This window comes from Gnatocerus cornutus, unplaced genomic scaffold (assembly GCF_029298725.1).
Source record: "Gnatocerus cornutus isolate USDA-ARS CGAHR unplaced genomic scaffold, icGnaCorn1.1 ctg00000023.1, whole genome shotgun sequence".
Taxonomy (NCBI): domain Eukaryota; kingdom Metazoa; phylum Arthropoda; class Insecta; order Coleoptera; family Tenebrionidae; genus Gnatocerus; species Gnatocerus cornutus.
The window spans coordinates 5921239-5934098 of NW_028275375.1; the positions used below are offsets into that span (position 1 = coordinate 5921239).

A 12860-nucleotide genomic window follows, 5' to 3' on the forward strand; every position below is an offset into this window, starting at 1 on the left:
CGCTTATTTTCGGAGCAAATTTCAAATTATTGGAGCTCGTATCACGCAGAATTTCATGCAAAATCCAAAACTGCTTAATTATTTCAAAACCGTCAATGAATAACAAAAATAGAAGCTTTTAAAGTTGTGGATAGTGAATTTCTAGTTCCAAATTCTATCTTAATTTTCCAAATCTAATTTGATCGATTTCTCCCTTATTTCCGGATCGAATTTCAATTATTGATCCTCATTTTACGCAGAATTTCACGCAGAATTCAAAACTGCTTAATCTTTTCACATCCGTCAATAAATAATGGAATTAGAAGAGTTTAAATTTGTAGATAGCAAAATTTTCTATCCAAATCTTTTGGTCTTTATTTTTCAAATCTAATTCGGTCGATTTCTCGCTTGTTTCCGAAGTGAATTTTAATTATTAATGCTCATCTTACGCAGAATTTTGAGCAAAATCCAAAACTGTTTGAATTCTTCCCATTCGTTGGTAAATAACGAAATTGGAAGCGTTGAAAATTGTAAACAGCAAATTTTTCGATACAAAACTTCTAGTCTTCATTTTCCAAATCTAATTCAGTCGATTTCTCGCTTATTTTCGAAGCGACTTTCAATTAGTGATGCTCATTTTACGCACAATTTCATACAAAATCCAAAACTCTTCGTAACAAACCATAATAGAGCCGAAATGAGCTTTTATTGAGAAACGTCAAAAACGACAGATTGACAGACAGACCGATGATTTTGTTCCTTAAGTAAATGTTGGCTTGTTTTTGCTCTTTTTCTTGTAAACTAGACCTACTAGACGGTTTATTAATTAAATTAACCCTTTAAAATCAAATCAATTTGCACCTCTTTAGTTACCTTGGCCTGAAACTTGAATAAAATCCATTCGCAAAAAACAAAGATATTGAGCTCGGAATCTTAAGTTGGCCACCCTGTATAAATAAACATGTAGAAACCAAAAATGTACACTTTGGAAACCGGCGATTTAAAGAGCGCAAAATTAAAAGAACCAAAAAAATTCTAATGATGCAACACTAAACCCGGCGCATCCGCCATTTTTGCCCCTAATTCGCGAAGATTTAAATAGTGGTGTAAAACTCATCCCTCCAACATTGTCCGTCAATACACATTTCCATTTCGCATTGTTTTAATTAACGATGCTTTTCCGATTTGTACAATCCGATACAACACAGGAGCTTTCATGACGTAAGTTTGAAATAATAAAAATCGTTATTCATTCTTTTAGCTCGGCTTTTGTAAAGCCGTTACGGAAAAAAAACCGATTCAAGTGTTAAAAATAAAAGAATTAAGCGGATCGAATCAATACCTCAACACGATTTGCATTTATTATAATTAAAACGTGAGATTAATTAACAATTAGACGAACGGAACTGGGAACGTGGTCATTGGATGTGGCGGTCGTAAATAATTTATTAGTTAATGAAATTGAATATTGGCAATGAAAAGACGGTAAATTGAGCGAACCACAGTGCGGAATGGCGCCATTATTGTGTTTTGTATTCTCTGTGCATTTGCTGCAAGTACATTTGAGACCGGAATTCATTTTGATACAGTTTTAAAAAGGAGATTTTAATTCAAAATTGCGAAGACGCAAGCGTCTGTGGATAATTTTCGCCAACATTTATTTTTAAACGAAATGCTCGGAATTGCTCTCGTTGACATATTTATGGTACTATTTGGTACGTGATGATGGGACATTTACTAGGACTTTTATCACCGGTGGGGAATGTGAAAAACGCACGCTACCTAATGCATTCCAGTTTGTCGCTATGAAAAGTGCAATGCGCAGCATTTTGCATACCAACAAGGGAAGGGACACTGGCCATATCGCCCCGTTTAAAATATACGTCGACGATATCTTCTGCATGAGCGGCGGACGTTGTAAAACCCATCCGAACGCTACGAATGAGCTGTACTACGTTCACAATATGCTAATCTACTCCGACATTACTTCCCGTTCTCTTAACCGTGTCCGTCCGTTAAAATTGTTAATTCTCTTTTAATACAGACCATTCACTGGAAAGGATTAAATATACATGAGACCTCAAAGAATTCGACCCGCACTTGGAACGGCCACCTAATCTCAAGAGCAACCGAAACAAATGCAGGAATTTCTTCGCTTCCGGTTTAATGGGTCTAAATATTTTTTTCATCAAAATTCAGACTGATTTTGGACGCGTCTTGTTTAAATTTCACAATTTTGTTTCGCGCAATTTGTTGTTAAACAAACTCGTTTTGGTCCGCCGGAATGCCGCTCGCCCCACTGGATATTAAATGAAAGGAATTTGAAATTGTGTCGGCCAACTCGTAAAACACGAAGAAAGTCAAATAAACGCGTAATTGTAAAAACTTTAGAATAATTATCATTTGGCGCAGCGGGCCATCAATTCATCATTTTTTTTCTCGACCTGCGAGATTTTGGGGCGTAATTTCGGACTTGGGTGAAGAATCATCAATAGGAAACGGATTAGTCCATAAATATTTGTAGTTGATTTTGAGGGCTAGTCCGCAAAAAAACCAAAAATTCTTGACATCCGACAGTAAATAACGGAATTAGAAGCGCTTAAAATTGTAGTTAGAAAATTTTTTGATACAAAACTTTTGGTCTTAAAAATGTTTCAAAACTACGATTATTTTTCATATTCTCCATGTCTGTTGTCTGCAAACTAAAAAAAACTAGAAAAAAAATTTGAGCCATCGATTCAATTGGACTTTTTATTTTCATGGCGCATTCACCATTTTGTTTAACTTATACAAAGTGGCCCACCTAAGACGGATTTTAGTGAAATTTAAAGCAAAGATTACTACTTTTAGTCCCCTTTCAAATGGTTAAATTTATTTAGAATGTTTACTATCATCTCAACTAAAAAAAATATTTTTTTTTATCAAAAATCGGTTAGATCCTTGATTACAAACAGCAATTTTCTTAAAACAGTTTAGCAAAGATATCGTTGAAGTAACAAAAAGTTTTAATTTCTACGTCATTTTACAAAATTATCCCAAAAAGACTCTTTAAAACCCTTTTTCGAATTTGCCGCTTTAATAGGTCCATTAGAGTACTCAATTTGGAGTCGTTTATAGGTATCTATAAAAGAACTCAAAGTAGGAAATTTTGTTTTTTAAGAATTGGCAGAACTAATTAGTCTGGATGTCACCTGTTTCCTGTCAAGTTCTTGGTCAATTTGGTTTTTACGATTTGTGTTTAATAAATTACTGCGTGAATAAAAATGTATGAATATAATTGAACTGTCCTTTGCGGCCAACAATAATTGTACCTAAATATAATAGATATGAATACTGGCTGTGAGGTTAGGTTACGTTATGTCAAAATTCAGTGACAGTGAAACTCAATAAATGTCAAATTTTAAATTAAATTTGAAAATCAAGTGGCAAGTCATGGTTACAAAACCATTACCAATCGTGTAACACGAAAACTCTTAAGGTGGGTTTCACCAACGTCAGTTAAATGCTCAGTTAGTTATTCAATAGATAAATTTTATTTGAAAATATTTTGACGTCTGCTTTATTATTTCACGAATAGTTAACTAGAGTGTTATTTTAGCCTAGAGTGTTCATTAAAGTGCCATCGTTGACAGTTATACAAAAGTTTACATTTTTGAAAACAGTCAGCAAAATATACCAAAACTCCTTGTTATGTCTGTATCAAGAGAGAATAAGTTTATCACGCAATGCTACAGTTGGCAATTTGGCAAAGTTTGCAATACTTAACAAATAAAACATGTGTGTTTATTAAATACAAGTTGAGATTTACAAAACAGAAAATGAATCCATTGCACAAAAAATTGAATTAACTTTGATTTAACCGACCAACTTTGCCCAGTTAGTTTATTTGTGGTTTTATTTGATTAATAAACGTTAACTGAAGTTGAATTTATTTAAAAAATAGCGTTATTCTACAGTTAAGTTATTTAACTGCGGTTGGTGAAACCCACCCTTATTAGAATTCTAAAATTTAATTTTATTATTAAAAAAGGGGTGCAAATTCGAAAAAATAGTATAAAGGACTTGTTTTATAATGGCATTGGTGCACTCGTCCCGTACACCGGGACCTCGTGCACCAAATTGGCCATTATAAAACACGTTCTTTAATATACTATATTCGTTCGATTTCTCGCTTATTTCCGGAGTAAATTTAAATTATTAATGCTCATTTTACGCAGAATTTCACGCAGAATCCAAAACAGCTTGAATTTTTCGCATCCGTCAAGGAATAACCAAAATGGAAGCGTTTAAAATTGTGGATTCTAAATTCATAGTTCCGAATCTTATGATCTCAATTTTCCAAATCTAATTCGGTCAATTTTTCGCTTATTTTTAGAGCAAATTTTAATTATTGGTGCACATTTTATGTAGAATTTCATGCAAAATCCAAAACTAGTTGAATTTTTCACATCTGTCAATAAAGAACAAAAATAGAAGCGTTTAAAGTTGTGAATAGTAAATTCTTAGTTCCGAATTCTTTGATCTCAATTTTTCAAATGTAATCCGGTCGATTTCTCGTTTTTTTTTCGGAGCAAATTTCAATTATTGTTGCTCATTTTACGCAGAATTTCATACAGAATCCAAAACTGTTTGAATATTTCACATTCGACAATGACTAACAAAAATAGAAGCGTTTAAAGTTGGAGATAAATTCATAGTTCCGAAACTATAATCTCAATTTTCCACATGTAATTCGGTCGATTATCGCTTATTTCCGGAGTAAATTTTAATTATTTGGGCTCATTTTACGCAGAATCTCAAGCGAAATCCAGAACTGCTTGAATTTATGACATCCGGTAATAAGTAACGGAATTAGAAGCGTTTAAAATTGTAGACAGCAAATTTTTCGATCCGAAACTATTGGTCTTCATTTTTCAAACCTAATTCGGTCGATTTCTCGCTTATTTCCAAAGCAAATTTCAATTATTGATGTTCATTTTACGCCGAATCCAAAACTGCTTAAACTCTTTAGATCCGCCAATAAATAATAGAATTAAAGGCGTTTAAAGTTGCGGTTTGGATTTGGGAAGCAAATTATAATAATTTCCAAAACAATTCAAATAAAAAACCATAATAGAGCCTAAATGAGGTGAAAACTACACCTTATAAAACGCGAAGAAAGTCAAATAAACGCATAATTGTAAAAACGTTAGAATAATTATCATTTGGCGCATCATATTTTTTCCCGGCCTGCGCTATTTTGGGGCGTAATTTCGGACTTGGGGACCGCAGGCTTGTATGAAGAATCAGCAATAGGAAACGGATTGGTCCATAAATATTTATAGATGATTTTGAGGGCCAGTCCGCAAGAAAAACAAAAATTCGTATGATTTTAACTTGGAAATGAGCGATGTGATTTGTTTTGACTTACCTGGACCATTAAAGAAATGCCCACGATCCCTTGGGATTTATGCTGGGCCTCCGACATGTTGTGGTAAAGTTGTTTGTTGAACCCATAGAGTTGAATCTGGAAATAAAAAGTGGTGAGGCTTTCATATTGTGATTGGCTTGAAAGCTTCGTAATAAAATATTGTGAAGCAATCTTCTCTTAATATTTATGAGGCAGTTGTTTGAATGTCTCGAGGATGTGTATTCACATAGAATATGTATACCATCGTCCTCGCGTATAAAAGGAAAAACTAAATCGATGGGAATAAAGTAATAACACAGAATAGATACATATCCCAGTCCATCACGCTGACTTTTCAAGAAATTCAATAAGTCGTATTTGAATCCGGATGATTCGGGAAGATGAATGTATGCTTAGGGCACGTAGAAGATTTTTCCGTTCAATATTGAGCGTTCGGTTCACGAAGGAGGCGATAATTTTACTGCTAAACCCGCGTCTTCCCTACAACCTTTAACGGAAATGTACTCAAAGAACTGCACGAGACGAGCTAAAAGCTGAAGATAAACATGCGATTCCGAAGCGTCTTATGCTGCCAACGTCTCATATTTACTGCCGGAAAAGCATCCTGCTGTTATTTTCAAAAATCGCATTACCTACTATTAATTCCTTGTGTCACCATTTCACGTAAACGAGGTTATGTCGCTTTCTTCCCCAATTTTCACTGTTTTATTCACTTTTACTTCGACTTGGCGGCAACAAATCACTTATTACCATTCTTCAGCGTCATTGTACTAAATTGCGCCGCAAACTGCGCAGCACGACAAAATAGTTACTAGATCTGCTGCCAACCCACAAACTTAGCACAACTAAAGTCACTAGACGTTGGATTTTAAGTGGAAAATGGAACTAATTTAAGACGATTATCTTTTTTGAGCGCGTTAATAGACCAACCAAATTGTGGCGCTTACGTTGTACCGCGTTTGCACTAATATGTCAGTTTGGATTTCTGTCAATAGTGTCATTTGTCAAATGTCAAAATCGCCAATAAGGAAGAAATTTAAAGAACAAACGGCAAAATTGGGCGTACGTTGAGTCAGTTTAATCCTTTTACCGCGTCATTTCGCATAGATTAGTAGCAGAGTAGTAATTGCTTACCAACTTCCCCAAATTAGAGCAAAAAACACATATTTTAGAATTTTTTATTTCACAGATGAACTAGAAATTATCAATTTTGTTTTTACGCAATAACAATCAAACTTGCGGAGTTTATTACTTTGGATTCACTTATCAACTTCTCTAAATTAGAATGTTATAGAGCAAAAAGCACAATTTTTAGAATTTTTTATTTCGCAAATGAACCAAAAACTTACAATTTTATCGAAATAAAAATTTGTAACTGCGGAAGTTTTCATGCTCCGACAACCAAATTTGAAAAGTTTACTAGTTTGAACTTGCTTATCAACTCCTCCAAATTATAAGGTTGTAGAGCAAAAACACAGATTTTTGGAATTTTTTATTTCGCAGATGAACTAGAAATTTTTAATTTTGGAAAATAAAAATTTGTAACTTTGGAAATTTTCACGCAAAAACAATAAAATTTGGAGAGTTTACTGACTTGAACTTGCTTATCAATTCCTATAAATTAGAATGTTGTAGAGCAAAAGACACATATTTTAGAATTTTTTATTTCGCAGCTGAACTAGAAATTTGCAATTTTGGAAAATAAAAATTTGTAACTTTGGAAGTTATCACGCAATAACAATAAAATTAAGGGAGTTTACTAATCTGAGCTTGCTTATCAACTCCCTTAAAGTCGAACGTTGTAGAGCAAAAAGGACAGTTTTTAGAATTTTTTATTTTGAAAATGAACTAAAAAAAAACATTTTTGAAATATACAAATTTGTAATTCTAGGAGTTTTTACGCAATAATAATAAAAATTAGAGAGTTTACTAAGTTAGACTTGCTTATTAATTCCTTCAAATTAGAAACTTGTAGAGCAAAAGACACAGTTTTTAGAATTTTTTATTTCGCAGATGAACTAGAAATTTTCAATTCTGGAAAATAAAAATTTTTAACTTTGGAAGTTTTCACGCAAAAACAATAAAATTTGGAGAATTTACTGGTTTGAACTTGCTTATCAATTCTTATAAATTAGAATGTTGTTGAGCAAAAGACACATATTTTAAAAAAATTTATTCCGCAGATGAACTAGAAATTTGAAATTTTTCGAAATAAAAATTTGTAACTCTGGGAGTTTTTACGCTATAACAATAAAACTTAGAGAGTTTATTAGTTTGAACCCACTTATCAGCTCCTCCAAATAAGATTATTATAGGGCAAAAGGACAATTTTTAGAATTTTTTATTTCGCAGATAAACCAAAAATTTCCAATTTTTTGAAATAAAAATTTGTAACTCTGGAAGTTTTCATGCTGCGACAACCAAATTTGGAAAGTTTACTAGTTTGGATTTGCTTATCAACTCCTCCAAATTCTAAGGTTGTAGAGCAAAAACACAGATTTTTGGAATTTTTTATTTCGCAGATGAACTAGAAATCTTTAATTTTGGAAAATAAAAATTTGTAACTTCCAAAAATTTCCAATTTTTTGAAATAAAAATTTGTAACTCTGGAAGTTTTCATGCTGCGACAACCAAATTTGGCAAGTTTACTAGTTTGGACTTGCTTATCAACTCCTCCAATTTATAAGGTTGTAGAGCAAAAACACAGATTTTTGGAATTTTGTATTTCGCAGATGAACTAGAAATCTTTAATTTTGGAAAATAAAAATTTGTAACTTTGGAAATTTTCACGCAAAAACAATAAAATTTGGAGAGTTTACTGACTTGAACTTGCTTATCAATTCCTATAAATTAGAATGTTGTAGAGCAAAAGACACATATTTTAGAATTTTTTATTTCGCAGCTGAACTAGAAATTTTAAATTTTTTATAATAAAAATTTGTAAATCTGGAAGTTTTTATCCAATGACAATAAAATTAAATTAAAAAAAGCACTATTTTAGCCACTTGTTGTATACAAAGTATTATTTTGAAGATTAAATTAAAAAATCCATTTTTGAAAAATAAAAATTTGCTACTCTGGAAGTTTTTACCCAATATTAATAAAACTTGAAGAGTTTACAAAGAATGAACAAAATTGTGCGTAGGTTGAGTCAGTTTAATCCTTTCAGCGCATCATTGGGCATAGATTAGCAGCTAATTAATGATTTTTGGAAGGTGATTAAAGGTTATGTAACCGACGTTCCAATCATTATCTTCCTAAAGCCCATCTTCCATAGCTCATGCTAAATCCTCCGACGCGATTTTCATAATAAAAGTAATCCGTATACATCGCGAAGATCGTAAAAGAGCCCTAAGCATGTGGATGGTAGTGATTATGTGCAATACAAAGAGTTTGACCCCGTACATCTTCTTTAACACGCAAACTTACGACGTGCTTAGAAACATAAATACTACAAGCGCTGTAAAATTTCACTTCTTTGTATCGAAAAATTTGAATTTTTAAGACCCATTACTTGGAAATTTTATTAACAACAATAACAATCATTATCCCGACGTAATGTAAGCTCCGCCAGCAAGCATTGTTGCAACCCCATTCAACTTTGCTAATGGGAAATTCTAGTCTCGAATCTTTTCTTTTGTAGCCCCCTTTTCAAAGAACATCCGATTCACTGTTTACAAAAAATAGACAATTCACTTCGTTAAATAAGTGCGCCCGACCTAAATTAACAAACTCGACGTGCGTGTAAAATCATGCGAGTGCGGGCGGACATTTTGGGCGAATTTAATTGAATCGAATGCCACAACTTTCGGGGAAATATTGATAATAGTATTACGGTTATGTTTGGGAATGGAGATGGAACCTTTGAAACTTGCTGGAGGATACGTTTCGGAAACAATATATGAAGTAATAGGACGATGTGGGTCAGCCGAAAAGGCAATTTACAAAGAAGCACAAGGAAATAAATAAAAGTCGGATTCTACCTACGACATTTTTTCAAAATTCAAGTTTCCCGCCGCACAGTTGGTAAAAAGCTTTTTCGTACTCAGCTAATAAAACATTGAAATGAGTCGCAGCTATGAGCGATCGCCTGTCAATATTAATCATCTTTGAGTGAAATCATATTTTTCTGGTTTCTTTCGTTTGCTATTTCTAAACTGATAGTCAATCACTGAGGTGGAAAAACTAGTTATAAAATTTAAATCAAATTTTCGGCGATTCCATCAGATAATAATTTAGAATTTTTTATTTTGCAGTCGAACTAAAAATATCCAATTTTTTTAAGTAAAAATTTGTAACTTTGGAAGTTTTCATGCAATGACAATAAAATTTAGGAAGTTTACTAGTTTGAACTTGCTTATCAACTCCCCTAAATTAGAATGTTATAGAGCAAAAAGCACAATTTAAAAAAAATATATTTTGCAGATGAACCAAAAATTTTCAATTTTTCGAAATAAAAATTTGGAACTCTGGAAGTTTTCATGCTGCAACAACCAAATTTGGGGGGTTTACTAGTTTGGACATGCTTATAAACTCCTCCAAATTATAATGTTGTAGAGCAAAAAACAGATTTTTGGATTTTTATTTATTTCGCAGATGAACTAGAAATTTTCAATTTTAGAACATCAAAATTTGTAACCTTCTAACTTTTCATGCAAAAACAATAAAATTTGGAGAGTTTACTGGTTTGAACTTGCTTATCAATTCCTATAAATTAGAATGTTGTAGAGCAAAAGACACATATATTAGAATTTTTTATTTTCCAGATGAATTAGAAATTTTAAATTTTTCGAAGTAAAAATTTGGAAATCTGGGAGTTTTCACCCAATAACAATAAAATTAAGGATAATAGATTAGACCTGTTCATCAACTCTCTCAAATTAGAATGTTGTAGAGCTAAAGACGCGGATTTTAAAATATTTAATTTCGGAGATGAACTAAAAATTTGCAATTTTGGAAAATAAAAATTTGTAACTTTGGAAGTTTTCACGAAATAACAGTAAAATTTAGGGAGTTTACTAATTTGGACTTGCTTATCAACTCCCCCAAATTCGAACGTTGTAGAGCAAAAGGCACTGTTTTTTATGATGATTTTTGAAGATGAACTAAAAAATCCGTTTTTGGAAAATAAAAATTTGTAACTTTGGGAATTTTTACGCAATAATAATAAAATTTGTGCTTATCAACTCCTCAAATAGAATTTTGTGGATCAAAAGACACAGTTTTTAGAATTTTTTTTTGCAGCTAAAAATAATACCCAATTTTTTAAAATAAAAATTTTTAACTCCAGGAGTTTTCACCCGATTACAATAAAATTTAAGGAGTTTACTAGTTTAGACCGGCTTATCAACTTCCCCAAATAAGAATTTTGTAGAGCAAAAGACACGGATTTTAGAATATTTAATTTCGCAGATAAACCAAAAATTTCCAATTTTTTGTAATAAAAATTTGTAACTCCGGAAGTTTTCATGCTGCGACAATCAAATTTTGGGAGTTTACTAGTTTGGTCTTGCTTGGCAACTCCTTCAAATTAGAATCTTGTAGAGCAAAAGACACGGATTTTATAATTTTTTATTTCGCAAATAGACCAAAAATTTCCAATTTTTCAAAACAAAAATTTGTAACTCTGGAAGATTTTGCATTTTAACAATAAAATTTGGAAGTTTACTAATTTGGACTTTCTTCCTTCCTCCAAATTAAAACAGTGCAAAAAAAGACACAATTTTTCGAATTTTTTCATTCGCAAATAAATTAAAAAATTTCCAATATTTTTAAAACAAAAATTTGTAACTTTGGACCTTCTTATACAAAAACAATAAAATTTTGAGGGTTTTCTAATTTGAACTTGCTTATCAGTTCCCTCAAATGTTATAGAGCAAAAGTCACAATTTTTAGAATTTTTTATTTCGCAGATAAACTAAAAATTTCAAATTTTTTAAGATACAAATTTGTAACTCTAGGAGTTTTTGCGCAATAACAATCAAATTTGGGAAGTTTATTTGTTTAAATATACTTATCAAGTCCTCCAAATAAGAAGGTTGTAAAGCAAAAGACAGAATTTTTATAAATTTTATTTCGCAAATGCAGTACAAAATTCCAATTTTTTTCCAAATAAAAATTTGTAACTCTAGGAGTTTTTACGCTGTGATAATAAAGTTAAAGGAGTTTACAAGTTTAAATGTGTTTATAAGTTCTCTTAATTTAGAATGTTGTAAAGCAAAAGATACTGTTTTTAGAATTTTTATTTCGCAGATGAACCAAAAATTTCCAATTTTTCGAAATAAAAATTTGTATCTCCGGAAGTTTTTATGCTACGACAATAAAATTAGGGGAGTTTTCTAGTTTGGACCCACTTATCAACTCCTCCAAATAAGAATCTTGTAGAGCAAAAGACACAGATTTTAGAATTTTTTATTTCGTAGATAGACCAAAAATTTTAAATTTTTAAAAATAAAAATTTGTAACTTAGGAAGTTTTTACGCTATGACAATAAAATTTAAAGAGTTTACTCGTTTGGACTTCCTTACCAACTCCCCTAAATTAGAATCTTGTAAAGCAAAAGACAGGGATTTTAGAATTTTTTATTTCGCAGATAGACCAAAAATTTCCAATTTTTTAAGATAAAAAATTGTAACTCTAGGAGTTTTTGCGCAATGACAATCAAATTTCGGGAATTTATTTGCTTAAACGTACTTATCAACTCCTACAAATTAAAAGGTTGTAAAGCAAAAGTCAGAATTTTTAGAATTTTTATTTCGCAAATGAAATAGAAATTTCCAATTTTTGAGAATAAAAATTTGTAACTCTAGGAGTTTTTACGCTGTGATAATAAAGTTAAGGGAGTTTACAAGTTTAAATGTGTTTATAAACTCTCTTAATTTAGAATGTTGTAAAGCAAAAGATACCGTTTTTAGAATTTTTATTTCGCAGATGAACCAAAAATTTCCAATTTTTCGAAATAAAAATTTGTATCTCCGGAAGTTTTTATGCTGCGACAATAAAATTAGGGGAGTTTACTAGTTTGGACCCACTTATTAACTCCTCCAAATAAGAATGTTGTAGAGCAAAAAACACACTTTTTGGAATTTTTTATTTCACTGATGAACCAGAAATATCCAATTTATGAAAATAAAAATTTGTAACTCTAGTAGTTTTCACCCCATTATAATAAAATTTAGGGAGTATACTAGTATGGACCTGCTTATCAACTCCCCCAAATAAGAATCTTGTAGAGCAAAAGACACAGATTTTAGAATTTTTTTATTCCGTAGATGAACCAAAAATTTTAAATTTTTAAAAATAAAAATTTGTAACTTAGGAAGTTTTTACGCTATGACAATAAAATTTAGAGAGTTTACTCGTTTGGACATCCTTACCAACTCCCCTAAATAAGAATCTTGTAAAGCAAAAGACACGGATTTTAGAATTTTTTATTTCGCAGATAGACCAAAAATTTCCAATTTTTTAGGAC

The 12860-nt window shown here is 31.5% G+C and overlaps 1 protein-coding gene across 1 annotated transcript in view; it reads right to left on the bottom strand.

Moving 5' to 3' along the window:
* Positions 1-12860, bottom strand: part of LOC148166631 (carbonic anhydrase-related protein 10-like) — a 131998-nt gene that overhangs the window by 34712 nt on the left and 84426 nt on the right. Inside the window, exon 5 of the mRNA XM_088049022.1 lies at positions 5390-5485. Coding sequence (XP_087905148.1) covers positions 5390-5485 — 96 coding nt within the window. The remainder of the gene's footprint in view (positions 1-5389; positions 5486-12860) is intronic.